The sequence below is a fragment of the Malaclemys terrapin genome, chromosome 9, assembly GCF_027887155.1.
Source record: "Malaclemys terrapin pileata isolate rMalTer1 chromosome 9, rMalTer1.hap1, whole genome shotgun sequence".
In the NCBI taxonomy this organism is placed as follows: Eukaryota; Metazoa; Chordata; order Testudines; family Emydidae; genus Malaclemys; species Malaclemys terrapin.
In genome coordinates this window covers 78863678-78883608 of record NC_071513.1, presented here as the reverse complement: position 1 = coordinate 78883608, position 19931 = coordinate 78863678, and the positions used below count along the sequence as shown (strand labels likewise).

At 41.3% G+C, this 19931-nt stretch overlaps 1 protein-coding gene across 1 annotated transcript in view; it reads right to left on the bottom strand.

Moving 5' to 3' along the window:
• Nucleotides 1-19879, bottom strand: part of TSC22D2 (TSC22 domain family member 2) — a 40278-nt gene extending 20399 nt beyond the window's left edge. Inside the window, exon 1 of the mRNA XM_054039495.1 lies at nucleotides 17132-19879. Within this exon, the coding sequence (XP_053895470.1) occupies nucleotides 17132-19095 (1964 nt within the window). The 5' untranslated portion in view covers nucleotides 19096-19879. The remainder of the gene's footprint in view (nucleotides 1-17131) is intronic.
• Between the last annotated feature and the right edge of the window lie 52 nt (nucleotides 19880-19931).

Below are 19931 nucleotides of genomic sequence, written 5' to 3'. Positions count from 1 at the left end.
ACAGAGCAGACATTTAAAATACATCCCCTCTGGGCATAGCTTAAATGTCCAAGGTGTGAATTTTGAGTTTCATTCGCTAAACTTCACGATCATGGTTCAATAGTTGAGAAACACTATCTTGTCCCAGTGGTCGAGTGCAGTATACCATGAAGGAGATGCAGATTCAGAACTAATCTTTGTTTCTCAACATATAATCGAGACTATTCCGAGTTGCTTCTGCCAGAGCATATATGGTGCAACAAAAATCCATTAAATAGGTCCCATGTTATGGTGATAATACAAAACCACCATATTGGTGTGCTATATGTACAATTTTGAATACCTATATCCAAAGATGTGCATGTTTACAAAAGCTAAAGTACACTAAAACAGCATTCAAAATCCCTACTCCCCGATTCCCTCCATAGAAGTGCTACTTCACCTTAAACTCAAGGATTTTACATGGACATCTGAACTTTAGGCTGATTATATATGAATGGGAGGCCAGAAAGGGTAAGTTGAAGACTAAATTTTATGATCAGCAAATCCAACAAACCCTCTCACATTCAGTTTTTTTTTTTTTTTTTTTAAAAACACACACACACACACACACACACACACACACACACACACAAAACAAACCAGTATCTCCACATCTTTGCATGCCACACCATTCTAATTCCAGACTTCAGGGTGACAGAAGAAATTAGATTCCACGTTTAACAGTCAGAAAGGGAAAATTGCCTCTGTTAGCAAGGCAGTATATAACCCTAACATTAGTATCAGATACCAAAGAACTATGTTAAGAATTTTGAAGTCACTTAACAAGCACTCAAAAATTCAGGTTGCCTGTGCAACCTTAATTTAGCCCTCTTGTGAATATGTACAACAGTCTTTAAAATCATATATTCTCCCTTTCCCTCACAAGACTCATGACTCAGTGCACAGAATGGATGGTGATCACTGAATGGGTAACTATTTAATATATTTTTTTTTAAATTCTCAATGACTCCAAACCTCACTTTACAGCACACCATTTAAAACCTGCACTGAATATATAATTAGCATTCTTATGGGCTTCTCTCATGCTCATCTCCATAGTATCTAAGTATTTCACTAACGTTAATGAATTTATCTTTACAAAGCCTCTATCAGGTAAAGTTGTGGGTTTTTTGTTTTTGAACAAATGGGAAGAGAGGCACAAATATTAAGGCTGAAGTTGGAAGTGTCTACTCATTCTGAATGCTCAGTTGAAGATGCCCAGGGCCTGATTTTTTCAGAGTATTTTGAATTGTATATGTTCAGTGCACAGGTCCGATTGACTTCAGCTGCATTTCCGAGTGCTCAGCTCTACTGCAAATTGGACTCCAAGATTTTCAACTGAGCACCCAGAATATGAAGAAAAAAAAGAGTTAGTGGCTACTTGGGAAAAGCCTGGTTTAAGTGACTTGCCCAACATCATATAGAAGGACTGTGGGAGAGGCAGGGCTAGAATCCGATGTTCCAGAGTGGCATTCAACTGACCTAACCATGAGAAACATCCTGTCTCCTCCTGCTGTCCCCTGCCTCATTCACTACACACTTTCCATCTTCTGCAGCAAACGAGGAAGGAGTCCTACAGGGAACAGCCTCATTCAGGACACAACCCTGATTCATTCCCTGAGCACTGCCTGTCTTGTGCACTGAATGAGGCAGGGGGCCTGTGGAAAAAAATAGTATGTGGTCATGTAACTGAAGATCATAATTCATATGCAAAATGAGAAAGGAGTACAGGCACCCTTAATTCTGACATTTCCTAACTTTTGAGTGCTTGATTTGGCAGCCTTAATACCCTTTTAATGTAGATTTTTGGATGCCATTTCCTAAGCTTTTAAAAAACTAAAAACCAAGAAGTTCCACTATGTGGAATCAGACTGATACCTCCCCCAGAAACCTTAAGACCCACTGCACAGAGCTCTGCCAGTTAACAGCAATAGTAAGGTGCAATCCTGTGCAGACCAACCTCTAAAGGGAATGAGACATCCTTTGCCAGTGGATTTCAGAGTTATTTGCTAACAGCAGAGGAATGTTGGGTCTCAAATCCTGGGTTCTTTCTGGAAAAGCATGCTCTAGCAGTTAGACCCTGTCACTTCATCTTCCTTAGCCTGCCCCTTCCACTAGCATGTCCCTACCAGCTGTCCCATCTGTCTCCTCATATCCTCCCCCACTGCCTATTCCAGAGACTGTCCCTGTTCCCTTGCTCCTATCCTCCCACCTGCTGCCCTAGTCCTTCTGCACATTTAAGCATGTTATGCCATTTCCTCCTCCATGCTGCCTTGGCACTAGCAGTGGGGACACAGAGTAGCCCTGCTTTCAAGCTCTAATGCCCAGCATCACAATGGCTCCTGACAGCCAGCTAGTCCCTCTTCTGAGGCACAGGCAGAAGAGTGAGATAGAGACTTCAGCCTCTCATATCTTCCATATGGAGCTTTTCTAAGCTAAGTAGAGCAGATGTAAACAGGAATCAGAGTACAGAGTATTTTGAGACCCTAAAAATGTTGACAAATGTCTTTTAAAAAAAAAGTCACCTTAGATATGCAGCCCAAAATGTCTCCATGGTTTTGCAAAAGCCACCAAGAAGGGGACTACTGTAGCAGGCCAGACATTAAGAGCATGGTACAGAACATCGGATGAGATTGGCGGGGAAAACTTGGCATTGGAACCGGGGTGGGGCAAACAATTAAACTGACTAAGAAAGTGAAGGGCCAAGACAGAAACACTATCTAGAGACTAAAACAGGTTTTTAATTAACAAGACATCCTGGCTTCTGCATTCACTATCAGTGAATATATAGTCAGAGACCCAAGTGTCAGTGACTGGAGAAAAGAACAGTGCCTAAGTACATTTCTACAGCTCCTGAGAAGCCTGACTGAATCAGAGGTTTTTAAAATCACGCTCCAAACATAAAACCAAGTCAGGGAGTTTCTCCTATGGTAGTGGGGAACCAGAGGCAGAGAGGATTTAGTAGCATGCTCTGTTGCAGTTTAGCAGCAAAATTTACTAAGGCACTGGCTAAGGTCGCTGTGTCTGAAAGCACTGTCTACACTGCACTTTCGTCAGTAAAACATTTGTTGGTTAGAGGTGTGTAACAAAAAAAACCAAAACCACCACCACCCCCGCCCCCCCTCCTACCCCGACCAACAAGTTTTACTGACAAAAAGCACTGGTATGAACAGCGTTCGTTGGTCACAAAGCAAGTGGCCTATGCTAGAGGGAAGATGCTTCTAGTCAACACCTGCTAGCTATGGTCAAGACCATGGAGCACTGAGGAAGATACCTGGAAGCTGTTCTCTCCACCTTCCCTTCTCACAATTCAATGACAGCTTTGCATAGAGTTGAAAAGTATCAGCAACATGCTTCTCTTAGAATCTTGGGGGAGGGGCGCCTTTGCTCAACCTGAGCAGAGAGGGGGTCATTGATAAGAGGTTCACACCTGTGGGAAAAAAGGTGGTTGGAAGGAAAGAAAGAGGGCCATAACTTGCATAAAAAACAAGGATGGAGGGAAACAAAAGGTGACAAGGAAAGCATAACATGGATCGGCTGCAATGACCAAGTGAGAGGGGAGGTAGAAACAGCACTGGACTCAAAAACAGCACCAGAGTTAATCCTGTCAATGGAGGAGACAGGCCAGCTGATCAAATTTGCTGTAAAGTATTCAGAGGTATCACTTCATAGAGTAGAAACTTTTACTACAGGTGTAGAATTCCTTGGAACAGTACTCTAAATCTTCCTGATGGGAGCAGGGGTTGGTGGAACATCAGTGTAGGTTCCCTTCAAGGGTTCTATCCAAGGACTTGTCTACCCATTTAATCAGTTTTTTTTTTTTTTTTTTTTTTTTTTTTTACACAGACAGATATTAATCCCCATTAATCCCCAGCATAAAAGGTGTGTGTGTTGGTATAGCTAATTTCCCTGGATTTCTTGAAATAAGCTATTCAATAGAAGCACTCCCTGTACAACTACAACCTCTATAAGGAGTTCATTGATTTAATTATATTTGTTTGTCTAGATTCTTTAGGTACCAGGAACCTATACGAACAGATTTGCCAATAAGGAGTCAATATTAGGCTGCAGAACAGCACTGAAATGTAACCCCTTTTGTAAACCAGTTGTTTTCAATGCAGTTGCCTGTAACATGTTCTGCTGATGCTACAATGCACTTGCCACGGAGATGGGGAATTTTACTTAGCCTTTCCCTAAATATATATGGCACAAGAAGCTCTTCTAAAGTAATTCAGAGGACATTGTAAATAAATTAATCTACCCTGGTATATAGCCTCTCTCTCCTGAACCTACCATACTAAAAGAGTCTACAGGATTCCACATGAGAACAGATTAAGTATTTATGCAACACCTTTCTTTAACTTAAGGGAAGATATCAAATCACAATTGTATGTAAAATAAATCAACTTTTGTGCACACAAGATAAAACTTTGTCATTTGATTCCTACAGCAACTTAGAGGATTTACTTGGAGTATTTACTAAAAAAAAAAAAAAAAGCCCCATACATACTACAGTTCCTGGTCATTATTGGCCAGCATGTGTCATTTATTACCCCTAGGAGTTTGGAATTTGACCTGAAAGCTGCTCTATTAAAAGTTGTTCATCCAACAAGTATCGTGTTCTCATATTCAAACATATGCATCCTAAAAAGTCTCTCTCACACACACACGTTATGACAAAACCACCTTAAACTGGGAAAATATAGTAGCTTAATGTACCTATCAAGTATCAGGGGGTAGCAGTGTTAGTCTATCTACAAAAACAACAAGGAGTCTGGTGGCACCTTAAAGACTAAGGGATTTATTTGGGCATAAGCTTTCATGGGTAAAAACCTCACTTCTTCAGGTGCAACTGAATTTTTACCCATGAAAGCTTATGCCCAAATAAATCCGTTAGTCTTTAAGGTGCCACCAGACTCCTTGTTGTTAATGTATCTATGCCATTTTTTAATAGATGCTTCAAAGATACAAACAATGAAATTTTTAAATTCCAGATTTTAGATACCATTTGTATAGCATGAGCTATCATAGCTTAAGTTTTGAGATAGTCTTGTTTGCATAGGGGAGACAGAAAAGAGCTTGAAGTGCATTAAAAAGGTGCTAAAAACCCTCTTCCTCAGGAAGTGATTTTAAACAGAGAGTCACCTACTTCCAATTCTGAATGCATGTATTTGCAGATATCAAAACCTGCTACTATTAAATATGAAACTTATGGTTTATAACCACAACACATGTATTTCACAAGCTTCATCTATTTTTAAATTGATAACCTATAAAAGAACACAGGGCTTTTTAAAAGGCATTTTAGACAAATTGCAAGTATATTGGAAAGCACTTTCCAGTCTTCTTCTGCTATATTCAAGGTAGGTTAGTTTTGGTCCGTTCAAGAAAAAAGAACTAACTTGACAGGAAGAGCTACCCCACAGGAAAAACTAACCCACGAACTGACATAACAAAATGGGTGCTTAATGAACAGGTCTGAACTACTATCACCAACTGTATTAGACTGTTGAGCCATGCAATATAAAAAAGAAGCGGGGGGGGGGGGGAGAGACAAGAGAAGGAGAGAGGTTAAGGGGTGCAGCAGTAGAAAAGAGGAAGCCATTTGACTTGGAGAATACCAAGTCCCCCTTTTAAAAATCCAACTTTCCCCATTAGAGGTCAAATATAATACTGGGATGGTGTCCAGTGTGAAGTAGTATATCCCTGAGACCACAGCCCAAGCAAAAAAAATTAAAAGAGCAAATATAAAGTCCCAGAGGTTTTTGGTCCTGATGTACTGCAAACAGAAATACCGAGCCCCCAGATCACATTACTCTGGTAGGTATGCATCCTGATCTCATTTACAAGAACTGCAGCTCATTTAGGAGGATCTGTTGAGGCTGAAATGAGGGCGGGAATAAGTTTGGAAGACTGAAGCAGAGGAAGGTACAAGATGAGAGTCTTAGGGTATGTCTACACAGCAATAAAAACTGCAACACTGAGTCTCAGAGCCCAGGTCAACTGAAGAGCTCTGTGTAGCTCAAAAGCATGAAGATTGTTCAATAAAAAGATATTACCTCACCCAACATCTCTCTTCTTTAAATAATTGTCATTCCTTTAACAATAAGCTGAATTCACCAGCAAGAATAGCTTGCAATTATTCAGGTGAGTAGCCGTGGGCGGAGAAGACCACCCTTGTAACATAAGGCGTTCAGGTGGCACACTGGGGCCCCCTGGATTAGCTCCTACACCAACTACATTATACAAGCACTTGTTCATGGGTCAGCTAAGATTACTAGGAAATTTGGGATGACAGAAGTAAGTTTACTAGCTTAATATCTGAGCTCTTTTTCAAGTAAATATTTCATTCTCTCTCTATTTATTTGGTTCACTGACTGCAATGTGAAACTTACTTTCTTTTTGAAAGTTCCAAACTTATTAAACGGTAGAACATACTGCAAAGAGGGTAAATGGGAGGGGCTAGAGGAGAAAGCTGAACAGGACTGAAGGAACAAATGCAGATTTAATAAAGTTCCAAAACACAAAATCCAGGTATTTCCACTTTTCATTAGGAGCAGTCAGTTACATATCCTATTAAACCAGGACCTTAAACCCATCCTGCTCTGAGTACTTGCCTTGGAACACCAAACTTGAGTTCAGAGTCTTGCAAACTTCATATTCTTATATCAGTGTTCCATTTTAGTATGACCATTCATCAAACTAGGCCATGATCAGCAAGAGTTTTGCAACTAAGTTTACTGGGAGCAGAACGGAGCTCTTAAAGTTCTCCATACAAGAGGATGGTACTGTTTTTGAAGAAGTTTCAACTGGAAAAAATTATTTTGCTTTGTAAATTAGTGACAAAAACTCAGATAGTTCTGATATGGATCAAACCATAAAAAAAAAAACCCAATAATTCAATACTAAGCTTGATATTTAAAAGTCAACTTACACCTCCTATTTTTCTAGGGACAAAGTGTCTCCCCCATTAGCAGTGGTAGTGGAGCAGTAGTGGCTGCCTGCATGCTCCTCTCAACTGTCTTAGAAAGAGGTGAAAGGGAAGCACCTTGACTGGATAAAAGGGGCTTCATTCAGAGAACTGGAGAAGGAAATAGGCAAGGGGCAGGATGAACTCTAATGCTAGGCGCTCTAGGTGTTTAATGTATAGGAAGCTGGCTCTATTCCCCAAGGGCCCTGTTGCTTCCCATTGCACCCCACAATCAGAATTGAGCTACCTAGACAATTCTAGTCACCTCCTAGTAGCATTTAATTCTGTTTTTGATGGAACTTGTATAGCCCTACCAGCAGCCTGTACCTTTCTCCTGGATCTCAAAGCAAGGTGCTGGAGAAGAAACAAGTTTTCATCCTGAGAAGGGAATCACATAGCCTCTAAGAGGGGATTAAAATCAAACAAACAATCTGGCTCATGTGTGCAGCATGAGGAAGTTCAGTGAAAGACAGCTTTGCTGCCTTCCAGTTTGGCTCCCTGAGATGCTGGCATCAGCTCTTCCATTTCCCTTATCTATTTTGGGGTTGATCACTTATTTCAACTCTCAACATTTATCAACTTCCAATGGGGGAAATGGGGGAGGGAGTAAAGAAGAGACGCTTCTAAAAATGGGGAAGGGACCCTTTGAGACCAAGACAGGCTAAATCACCATTAAAAATAATCATGTCAGCCTTTGTCTATTACTCCACAGATACTCACTTTTCCAGATGGAGGACGACATTCAAGGATATAATTACGGAAGAATAAGCTGGGAAAATCCATCTGTCTCATATTAAGCTAAAAATCATTTGTGGCAAATACTGCAGCAGCGCTGTGTTTACCAGAATCTAAGAAGTTCTCCTTCAGGAGGGGAAACAATCCTGCTTATGTGCATTACATGCCAAAGGAGACAACTATCCCTTTTGCTTTCACCTCCACCCCCAAATAATTCTGCACACAATACTGATAAGTAGGATAAAATATTCTGGCTTGCATGTGAGCTTTAATTGTATCTAAGCCTGAAGATTTGTTTTGGTTACAGAATGGATGCAGGAAGTCAACAAGACCAGATAAACTGTCCCAGTACATAGCTCTGCTAATTCCTACCATCACTAGATTGATAGAGCTGGATTGAAATAGTATCTACTAAGAGCAAAGTTAAAATTCATTGCCTTTTATTCCTATGGCTACAGTGTATAGATAGATGTAGGCCTCAGGCTATCAACTGGCTGTAGAAAGGCCATTAAAAAAAAAAAAAAAAAAAAAAAAAACACACAGGCAAATTTGTTGTTAGTTGAATTTCATTAAGTGTCTGAGAATCCTGAACGAGAAGTCTTGCCACTTGACAAAGTGGGGGAATTTCAGTCAACTGCCATTTGTAACAATCCTTCACTGGAGTTCTCACTTCTACCTCTTATGCCTGGTCCACACTAACCCCCCACTTCGAACTAAGGTACACAAATTCAGCTACGTTAATAACGTAGCTGAATTCGAAGTACCTTAGTTCGAACTTACCGCGGGTCCGGACGCAGCAGGCAGGCTCCCCCGTCGATGCCGCGTACTCCTCTCGCCAAACTGGAGTACCGGTGTCGACGGCGAGCACTTCCGGGATCGATCCCAGAAGATCAACTGCTTACCGCCAGACCCGGAGGTAAGTGTCGACCTACCCTTAGAATACTTCAAACATACTGCAAATGGTAAGAAGTGCAAAGTACTTGCTTTTATATCTGAAGGAAAACAAAAACCAAACCAAAACACAAAACACAAGGGACGGGCATTTTGAAATGGTTTACTTAAGCCAACTGTTGGCGATCTACCTCCGTTTGCCAATTTGAAAGGGTAAGAGTTTAAACATAATTTTGCTGTAAATTTCTACATCTGGTGGTTCAATGTCTTCTCATGTCAATATACAAAAAAAGCACTCACTTGTAAACAGAGGGTAGTAAGTACAGCCCAAGGTTACATCAGTAACAGGAGGTACAAAAAAAATAAATACGTAACTTGAAAATTAATTACTACAATTCTTAGAATATTTGATTTGTTTCAGTAATGTGGGATTTAGGACTTCAAACCCACTGACCTATACTAAAAGGATAGCAGCCATAATGGCTGCTGCAGTCAAAACCTTGTATCAACAAAAGGTACGAAGAGCTGGCATTAAAGGTATTTATAAGTGCATTGTGCAAGTTATGGAAAGCAATTTAAATAAACTAATCTATTGAAAGGGAATCATTTTTCAATTACAGGAGTGAGGGAAATTTACTGGACTATCCAAATAGCCAATAAATCCAGATTTGGCCTTATTTTTAATTCTCACTGAAAGAAGTTGAGCTGTTAGTTTTCTGCTGAAGTTCATATTGAGGCAACAGGAAAATACTCTTAGATTTAATTGGTTATTCCTCTTTTTGCTCTACTAATTTAGTCCTCAGTTAACATTAAAAGTGGGAACAACAACAACAAAATCAGGACTTCGAGCTTCCATTTTGTTTACTATCTTGCTTGTGCAAAAGCATGCAACAACTCATGCAGTAGTTGATAAATGCTGCATAAACTGCTTTTGTACAAAGCTATGTGAAAACAATTAATATTTATTCAAATAAATTATGTTTTGCACATGAATAAAGACGTAAGCGTTGCATATTTTTTGCAAGAGTTATAGCAAATGAATTTACCTGCAGAGGTGTTCGTAGGGTTAACATTAGAGACTATTAGGAGAAAATCAAATTTCAACTTGTATTAGCATAGCTAGTGTAACAAGAGCAGCACTGTGCTCCACCTACTGTCAAGTTGTCCACATTTCTTAAGAGGCAACCAGAACTTAACACACAGTACCTTATGCAGATAAAGATCAGATTGTGGACTACTGTTTTTCCATTCCACCCTTCTCCCCTCATTTCTTCCTGAGGCTGGGGAGACAGGACTTGTGTTTCTGCTGGACTGCATCTGTGCTTCAATTCACAACCATTACTGTGAAGAATGTGAGCTTCTCTCTGATAGTTAGGTGCCACACAATCCTCCATCATTGATCAGTTTAACATCTCATCTCCTCCTCAGTTATACTTGCAATATGAAAGTGTTCTCACATCAAGGAGTAATGACAGAATTGATGCAATTAGTTCACAGTAACATCAGAGACTTGAGTGGTGAATTCCTTCCCAACATCTATTAAGGGAAAATATGGAATTCCCTTGACAAACAACAATTAGACTGTTGGTGGCTGTTCGCAACACTGTCTTTCATACAGCGATAGAAAGATGAGCGAACAGCCAGGCTTATTGGCCCACTGTTAGGTTGGCATAGTTGATATACATAGCAAAGCGTACCATTCCTTCAACAAACTATCCTATTTCTGAGCTCATGAAGCATACAGATTTGATGGAAGTGGAAGTTCTCTTCTTACGCCAAAGAACTTTTATAGAACAGGGAGTGAAAAATGCAGCCTTACACTGCACCTCAACAGTTATCACGCTAAACTTGGGAGAACCATCTCTGGGGATAACAGTTCACTCTTAATAACTGGAAGAAGTTACCTCTCTTCATAACTGTCAGCTAGGGTGCCAACTGCAGTAGTTTGTCATCACGATTTATCCAACACAACTACAAACTGGTCACACTTTATAGCGCTTGCACGATGCTTACTGCAAAGTAAGTGTGCGCACACACACACACTCCCTTTTAAAGATCAGTTTTCTATTAATTTGGAAGAGATCCATAAAATTTCTTATAGCTAATGCTTGCTGACGTATACAATAAGCATAGACAATTCTGATATGCTGACAAATAGCAAAAAATATAGTTATTCAGTTTCGTGAATGCCAAGATTGGAAATTGGCATCAACTGAAAGTTTACAGATATTCAGAACATGAATGAAAGATTGAAAAAAACCCAACACATTTAGTAGGGAACATCAAATTGTTTCTCTTCACTACAATGGCACCTGTGGTCACGAAAGATTCTACAGTACTTTTCATAAAAATGAAACTCAGCATCTGGGCTAAACTCCAATTCTGGTAGTTGGATTCTGGCTGCCTACATTCTCCAGTCAGTCATTTTTTAAATTATATATCTTCACTTCCTCTCCTAAAAGCATTTTAGCATTACTTCTGCAAACAGATTATGTGGAACAGTTGCCACATTAGAGAGAATAAGGAAAGAAATAGCTAATGTAGCTATCTATGGAGTACTGTAGAACCTATTGGGATGAAAGAGGCTTGATAAATCTACCGCATTTGATCAGAAGAATCCAGAAGGGAAAGCCAGAAAGAAATAAAAAAAAAAGAGCATCTTTTAGAGACACCATCAATAACAAAATTTTTATTTTTTTGCCTGTTATAGCTAAAACACTTCAGAGAGAAGTTTAAAATAGGATTTGTTTATTCATTTGACAGCACCTTTGTCCATTTTCCCCACTGCTCAAGAGACCCTCATAAAATAAAGGAGCAAAGACTCATTACAAAGTGTATATGAATTTTAAAGAGTTCTCAGGACACTTCAAACACTATGCCCTGGAAAACTGAGACTTAACATTAGCTAATTTTAGAAAGTATTCAGGTCCACAATTTCCTTTTAAAAGTATTTGTAAATTATTACTGCATTTCATCTTTGAAGGAAATGTTAATGAAAGTTACTTTTAACTGGTTGTATAATTTTTTTTTTAAATCTATTTATTCATTGCTGCTGACCTCATACAATTTAAAATAAAGCTGTGTTAGCATCTGTATGTCATTTGGTATGGCTGATTTTTGTTCACTGAGTTTTATTTTAACTGTGCTTTTCAAAATATGTTTTCATCATGGAGACAGAAGAAGGAACACTGATCTACTTGAAGACATTCATGGCTTGAAACAGGATTTGCCCATGTTTGGGTTTTGCGTACACCTACAGATATTCCTTCAGCTCTACTTAAGTGAGATCCTCTGATTTGAGAGACTGAAAACATTAAGCTCTGCAGCTGTGGACAAGTCTTAGTAGACTTAAGAACAAAGTGAAAAGAGGGACAGTATTCAACAACAGCACAATTCAAACACTGTCATTTGTATCTATTTGCATAAGCCTTTATTTTTCTTTTGGAATAGAGCATATAATATGCACCTTGAGTAATACATAAAGAGACCCTTATCAAAGTAATGTTAATGCCCATGCAAGGTTTTGTTCTTGAATTATGAATGAGGCCTCAAGAGCTCAGTTTTACTAATTATAATACTTTATTAGCAACAATTAGCACGCTATACAAATAAGCCATTTAACTAAATAGAGAGATATACTCCATGAAGAGGTCCTTACAATCAGGTTTTCAACAGTCTAGCTGCTGTAGCTGACAGTTCACAATTGCAGCCATTCATTAGAGTTCCTGGAATATAGCCTGTGCAGTTCACATTGGTCAGCTATCTCTGGAAAATGATCTGTACTCTGCTCCTTTTCCAACATGCCTGGTAATATTTTGCCCCAGAAGTCTGCCAAACATGTAGGTGGTTTGAACAAGCTCTCTCAGTAATGTATTCTTTTAACAGTGGCAACATATTTTTTCAAGTGCCAAAACACAGTCTTAAGCTAGCATGTATGTTTGGACCCAACAGACAGTTTCACTATACGAGTATCCACCTTTTCACACCTCTACAAAAACAAGACCGTATATTTCAGAAGTCTAGTGAAATACTCCAATTTAATTAGATTTTATTAAGATCTGCAACTCCATTTCACCAAGAACTTTAAGTTGTACTATTTTTAAAAATTAAGCATGAAAGACAAGCTAGAATTTTTTTCTTAGTTTGACACTTACCATTTTTCTTCATTTCCCCAATATATGTGGTAATTTCAACACTTAGATCTATCCTACTGACTAAATGTAGTATTTCCTCCATCCTCAAATATTGTTGCATTTTATTCAGTCCACTGACTTAATTTGGAGAAGGGAACCAAAACTGTTTGTTATGCAAGTTATGAAAAGTATCTGCAGCCTAAAGCATTTTCCCCTCTTTGTAAAAGCATCTGCTAAAATCAGTAAGATTTTTTTTTTAATCTTTGTTGCATACCAACATTTCTCTATCCCTCGCTCCTGACATTTGAGATTTACTGACTAATCATTTCCTCATTATTCACTGGGTCAACAATAGGACTAGATACAATAGTTTTATTCAAAAATCTTGTAAAAGAAAGGAACAACTTAAGTAAGGGTTACCAAAAATTAGATCCAAACTACAGTCTGCTTGCCACCTTACAAGAAACATTTTAGATCTGGTTACTGATGGACTATATACACAATACACCTTAAAACAAAAGTTTCATACTGTCTGCACAGATGCTACCTAACTCTGCATACATCTTATGCGAACTGAAGTTTGTACGAATCCTAGCCTTCCCATTTTATTACTCACTACATTTAAATATTTAACAGCTTACAAAATAAATAGAAACCTTGCATATGCAGAGCTACGTATGAACCGTTGAAAGACCACCATTTGAGATTCTTTTTAAAAGTTACCTATATAATGAGTTCATTCTTTTGTCAAACTACAAGTGCTATAATTTAATCAGAGGTATCAAACATCCAACCATTTGATGTATTTACATGAACCATAATGATCAGATATGAAAATTAAATGTTCATTTTTAGACACTTCTAGCCCTTATGGTTGCAAAGAAAAATCCTTCAAATATGTGCCAAATGTAAAGTAACAATGTTAGCTTCCTGAGTCTGCAGGCAGCCTAAAACAAAGATTCAAAGTGTAAACTCTAAAACCTCTATTAATTTCAATCACACTGTCAACTCTAAGCCCAGTGATGACATTTCACTGTCAAACTATTTCACTGCTGATCGTTTTAGCAGCAAAATGGGTGCAAGTGAGCCCACAGGAGGTTGGAATTTAAGTTGTTGAAAAGGAAAAAACTGAACCAAGAACATGGAGGAAAAACAGTAAAACTGGAAAGAAACAGAGAAAGGAAGAAGAAAAATAGTAGCGGTCCTGAAAGTGAACATGGTTTTCCTACCGAGTGATAATGAATGCAACAATACGGTACTGAACAAATAGCTAATCATTTACTACACAAGGGCCATTCATATTTTCCCCTGGACTTTTTCTGTAGTGTGAGGGAAGCTGGCTGTCCTAAATTTATAGTCTAGCCCATGTACTATGATTTAAATGGAAATTTGGCCCCCTCCACTGAACAACAGACACCAATGTTAGACTATATATCACCCCAAGCCTAATTCTCTCTGCTATGCAGTCTCCACTGTAGTTCATTGTGCTATACTGAGGTAACTGAAAGCAGATTTTGGCCCTCCAAGATTTAAACTTTACATTTAAAAAAATCTGCGTTGTTACAAAAAGACTGCTAGGAAAAAAAAAAGGGGGTCCATCTGTGTCTAGCTTGCTGACTGTTATAGGCAACCTGCAAATAGGGTTAAGAATCACAAGGAATGCTCCAATGGCAAGGATAAAGGCATTCAAGATATAGTTTACCTCTTTTAGGTCCCCTGAATTCAGTCTTCTGTTAATATTCCCCCAACATACACAATGCTTGTGTATGTACATTCATGGAAGCCCACTGAAGCACGGAACTGGCCTACTTGGGACAAGAGTGAACTGTATTCAGTTAGGCACCCTGTCAACTTCAAATCTTGTCAATTACAAAAATGGAAGTAATTCCAGGTATTATACACAACTTCCACCCACCACTTCCTCAGCAACTTCTTCCTTCCCTCCTCCCATTAATATTTTCCTAGTTTAAAAAAGTTTCTCTTCTGTATTGCTGCATGAAAGACCCACACAAACAGGGAAAGCATCTGCACAGGAGAAACAATAACATTATCTGTACAAAGAGTGCTGTGAAACAAAGAGCAAACAAGTCATTTTCAGTTATGGCAGTCTTATGTTATTTGCACAGACACAAATGTGATCTAAGTTGACTGTATCTTTAGGTGCTTTCTGCAGTGAACTGCACAAGATTTTGCAAGTTATTTAATTTCTTAGGCCTCAATCATGCAAACTGTCCTATATGGACTGACTCCTGCACAGAGCCCCACTGAAATCTCCACCTGTGCATAACAGCTTGAAGGAATGGGGTCTTTGTTTATAAGGTTCAAAAAGGCTGAGAGCTTTAAACACCCATGCAATGAAGTACATCCAGTACTTTACCCTCACTAAAAGCTAGCCTCATATCCAGAGGTTAGCGCAATGTCATGGACACAGAATATACTTTCATGTCACACCAAGCAGAAATACATGACTGAGAAGTATAGGTACCTTAAGAGAAACACACAAATTGGGGGTACTCAGCATAGAAACTAATAACACAGGAAAAGAGGATGTTTAGAATAGAACTCACTTCCTAGTTCTTATTTGCAGATTTACTTCTAGATGGGAATAATTAAAAAAGTTTCTGAACACAAAGTATTTCTCCCTTAAAAACAAAACCTTTTCAAAAAGGTACTGATAAGATGGTACTATTGCAATGAAGAAGTGAGGTTCTTACCCACAAAAACTTATGCTCCCAATACTTCTGTTAGTCTTAAAGGTGCCACAGGACCCTCTGTTGCTTATTGCAATGAAGACAGTCAAGCATTCCTACTGACATTCCCAAAGTTAGGACATGATGGCAAGGAGGCTGATGAAGCAGAAAAGGCATCCTCTAAGATTTCACTATAGCAAGAGTGCTAAGGGAATATCCACAACAAATGTGATGTCTTTTGGAAGTCTGGAAACTATTTTGAGCTTTATGAAAGTCACTGAAGTGACCTATAATAAAGTTCATCTTTTAAGGTAACAGACTCCCAAAGATCTGATAAATGTTAGTGTTTATAAACAGTCAGCAGTTTATAGTTTTGATAATGGCTATACGAATTTGTTCTACTGGTCACCAAACCCCCAAGCCCGTTATACTGTGATTTACACAGTATCTCAGACTGTGCATATGATAAGGAGTGTTCAGATTTAATAACTATTTTGCACCAGAATATTTCAGTGAATCTCCTCCCCTTTAAAAACAAACAAACCTGGAAATCAGTGTTTTGGATTAAGCTCTTCTGGGTTTTAAAGTTACACCTTGTAGGAGAGCTACTGAAATTATGCTCTACCTTCCCCCACATGAGAGCAAGTTTTTACTAGTACTACTCTGCACAAGCCAGATTTTTACATTTCAAAGCTTGGTACTTCTTTCTAGATGTGTGAACTGTTACATGACATGTCTTTGAATGAGAATATTTTTCATTTTGAAAAGGTTATTCTGGTTCCCTAAAGAACGATAGGCACATTTCATCACACACATTTCTGTCTTCTTGTTCATAATAATCTCAACTGTAACAATGTATTTAGCTCCCTTTACAACACAAGGTTACCCCACCAAGATCATTTTCAACCCTTAGCTCACTCCTTTCCTTGGAAGTCTCCTTCAAATTCAGGCATATTTGATTAGCTTAGGCCACAGAACTTTACCCATCCAGCAAAACCTACAAGATATACTTAAAAAAAAAAATAAAAAAAAAATGTACTTTAAGGAATCTTAAAAGTCCATCTACATTAGAGGAAAAAAAACAAAACAAAACCCACTTTGCAACTCATACAAATCGATTGATAGTATGCTCTCACTGTACCCTTTACTAAAGTTGATAAAATCTGACAGTTCCAGTCAATATTACCTAACAAAATAATTCTCCATTAATAATGAAGTTACAGGTGTACTGAGAGGATAAGAATTCCTTAAGAATGGCTATGCTAAAAGTAGAGGGAGGGTCACTTTTGTTCAACTCACTGGACCACTATATAAAATAAATTCAAAAAGCTTGAATTATGCTAATACATATTTCTAATTTATACTGCTATTGAACTTGATTTTTTATGATCTTTGCAATCAAGGAATTTGGTTAATGCTAGTTCTCTTCAAATTAACCAAGACAAAACACATTGGTTGCTCTCTGGAGCACCGTGGTTTTGTTTCTCTCTATTAAGCCATTTTCCCTCACCTATTAGCAGTTGAGTTTCGAAATGCATTCAGAAAGAGATGGGCTGGGGGGGTTAGGGGGGAACGGGACCCGAAGAGAAGACTATTTTCTCATATTATATATATTTGTTACCTGCCAACTATATGTAAGAGAGCAAGTAGTTACATGAATTTTTAAACAGTTATAATAAAATGGTTCATACCTGTCTTCATCACCATCAACAGGAATAGATATGCCAAATACAGAGCTGGCAAGACTGTTCATAGGAGTAGTTGCAGGTAAGTGAAGAGGATTTGTGAGAGTGTCTGGAATGGGAGGCTTCACAAGAGGCTTACTTTCAGCAATGAGAGAAAGTGGTGGCTGAGGTAGGGGTTCTGATTTTCTTCTAGTATCATCAATCTGGCCTACTAAAGGTTGAGTCTGACTCTGAAACTGTCCAAGGTTGGATTGTGGCAGATTTGTAAGTACATTAGTTGTGCCTTGCATTAGTGAAAGTCCAACATGTTGTTGGACAACACCGGTACTCCTACTGACAGGTGTATGGCTGGTCAGCTGTGACTGAACTAAAGTAACAGGGACATTTGGCATAGTAACAGAAGTGGTAGACACACTAGGCACACTTGTACCGGGCACAACTGCAGGCACGTTCTGAACTCCAGAGACTATAGCATGAGGAGCACCAGGCATTCCAGACACTTGACTACTTCCACCCATTTGATGCTGAGTAATGGATTTCTGTTGTACAACCCCTGTATGTCCAATGCTTTGCTGCACCACACCTCCCGGCTGCGGTATGACAGTCTGACTAGATGGAGTCTGGCCACTCTGCATCAATCCTGATCCCTGTCCCACTGCTTCACTAGGCTGTGGTGAAACTCCCATCATTGGTGCTCCAACAGGTGAAGGATTCTGGCCAGCCACCTGGCCCACAGGAAGGCTGGAAGCCCCAGTACTTGGAACAGAGCTTGTAGTAGCTTGTTGAATAGTTCCTTGACTCTGCATAACTGTCATGTGTTGCATGTATTCTGTCTGGCCAGAAGCTTGTGCTGGCAGTAGATGCACTGGTGGAACTTGGGGCTGAGGATAAGCAAATTGCTGAGGTTGAGTCACTGGTACATTTGCTTGCTGTACCTGCTGCTGTGACATGGGCATGCTCGGTTGGGCTCCTGTTACATTCGGAGGTGGCATACCCTTCCCGTTAGGTCCCCCCTGTACAACACTTTGTGCATTTACCTGTGACTGGGTTTGCTGCGGCAGCACCACAGTCTGCTGACTCGTTACTGTAGCCCCAGAATACATCGGCTGAGCAGTACTTTGAGGAATGGCCCCGCCTATGGGCTGCTGCAGCTGCTGTTGCTGCCCAATGACAAAATTAGGTTGCTGTAAAGAGGGCTGGTTCATTTTCTCCGTCTGGAGCAGCTGTGACACAGCAGTAAGGGAGCTTTCAGCTAGGGACTCTGGGCCCTGTGCCGATGCTGGCACCGCCGACATTACCATGGAGCCCCCCGTGGCACCCAAGCCACTATCTCTTTCCTGAGCAGCCTGCTCAAAGGTGCTGCTATGTCTAATGCAATCCCCAGTCCTGGCCAGGACGCCACTACTGTCCGAGTCCCGGTCGTAAAATTCCATACACGTCCATCGTCCCCGCCTATAGGGCTCCCCCGTACCGTGGTCCAGCTTGATCACCCTGAAGCGTGAACTGCATGCGGCCGCAGTCGTCTGAGACATGGTCCCTGGAGCGGAAGCCTGCGCACTGCTGCCTCCTGCCGCCGCGGAGGGGATTTGGACAGCAGTTACTTGGGGCACCGCGGTGCTTTTGGGCATGGCCCCCCCGTTAGCTGCAGCCGGCGGAGGCGCAGCCGCGGCCCCCGCTGCCGCAGCCGCAAGCTGCCCATCCAGGAGAAGGTTAGGGGAGACAGCACCGGGAGTTTCGGCGTCACCCACGTTGTTGAGAGTCTCCTCGGAAGAACTCCTTTCGCAGACATCCTCCGGGCCGTAGTCCGTGGCCCGTGACACATCGAAGATCTCGGAAGAGACATCCTCGGTGCGGGACTCGTCTGGGTCGTCCAGGCTCTCAGTGTCCTCGGTGATGCTGCTGGCCACCTGGGCCGTGGTCACGCTGGTGATCTGGAAGCAGCTCTTCTTCTTGGCCGGCATCTTGGACATGGTGCCTCCTTGGGGAGGGAGTTCTGCCAGCAAGGGTGAAGCTGTCTGCACCCCGGCGAGAAGGCAGAGTCCGAGCCCGTCCGAGGGAGAGGCGAAGGTTGTCACGATCAATTAGCCGAGACCCGGACGCTATTATACATCCTCTGGCTTCCTCCTCAAGCGTCTGGATCAGCCACGGAGCCCCAAGCTCATCGGGCACCACACCGGGCTGGTGGTCGGCTCGGCTCCTCCTCTTCCTTCCCCTTCAGCAGAGCTCCGGGCCCCTCAGCAAGCCTCCTCCCTCTCGCCGGACAGAGGATTGTGGTTACCGGGCTCCGGGCCTCCTCTTGAAGCCAAGCGGCCTCCTCGGCCTCGCAGTGCGGCCGCAGTGGTAGTACCAGGCGAAGCTCTTCAGTAGGCTTCCTGCTCCTCGCAGCGCGGCCGGGGTGGCGGCGTCCGGCAGCCCGGGGCTCCTGGGCGGGCGAGCAGGCCGCTCGTGTGAGAGCCAGTCAGTCCCTGAGCGAAGAGGAACCACGGCAGTGGCGGCCGGGTGAGGCCAGGCCCCCTGGCTCCCCCGCCCGCCCCGTCTCTTGTAGTCTCTACCTGGAGATCAGCACCAGGCACATCTTGGTGGGAACGAGCCCGCTCGCAGCGACCCCAGATAGTCCCAGAGGCGACAGCCGAGACACCCCCTCCGAGGCTCCGCAAAGCGACGGGAGCGGCAAGGGAGCAACCCCCGGCCCGCAGGCGGGGCGGGGTATCGAGCAGCGTCGGGCCCAGCCCCCACTCGGTGCGCTCCGCACTCAGACACCGAGGGAGCTCAAATTCAAACTGCTCACTCCCCTCTCTCAAGATGG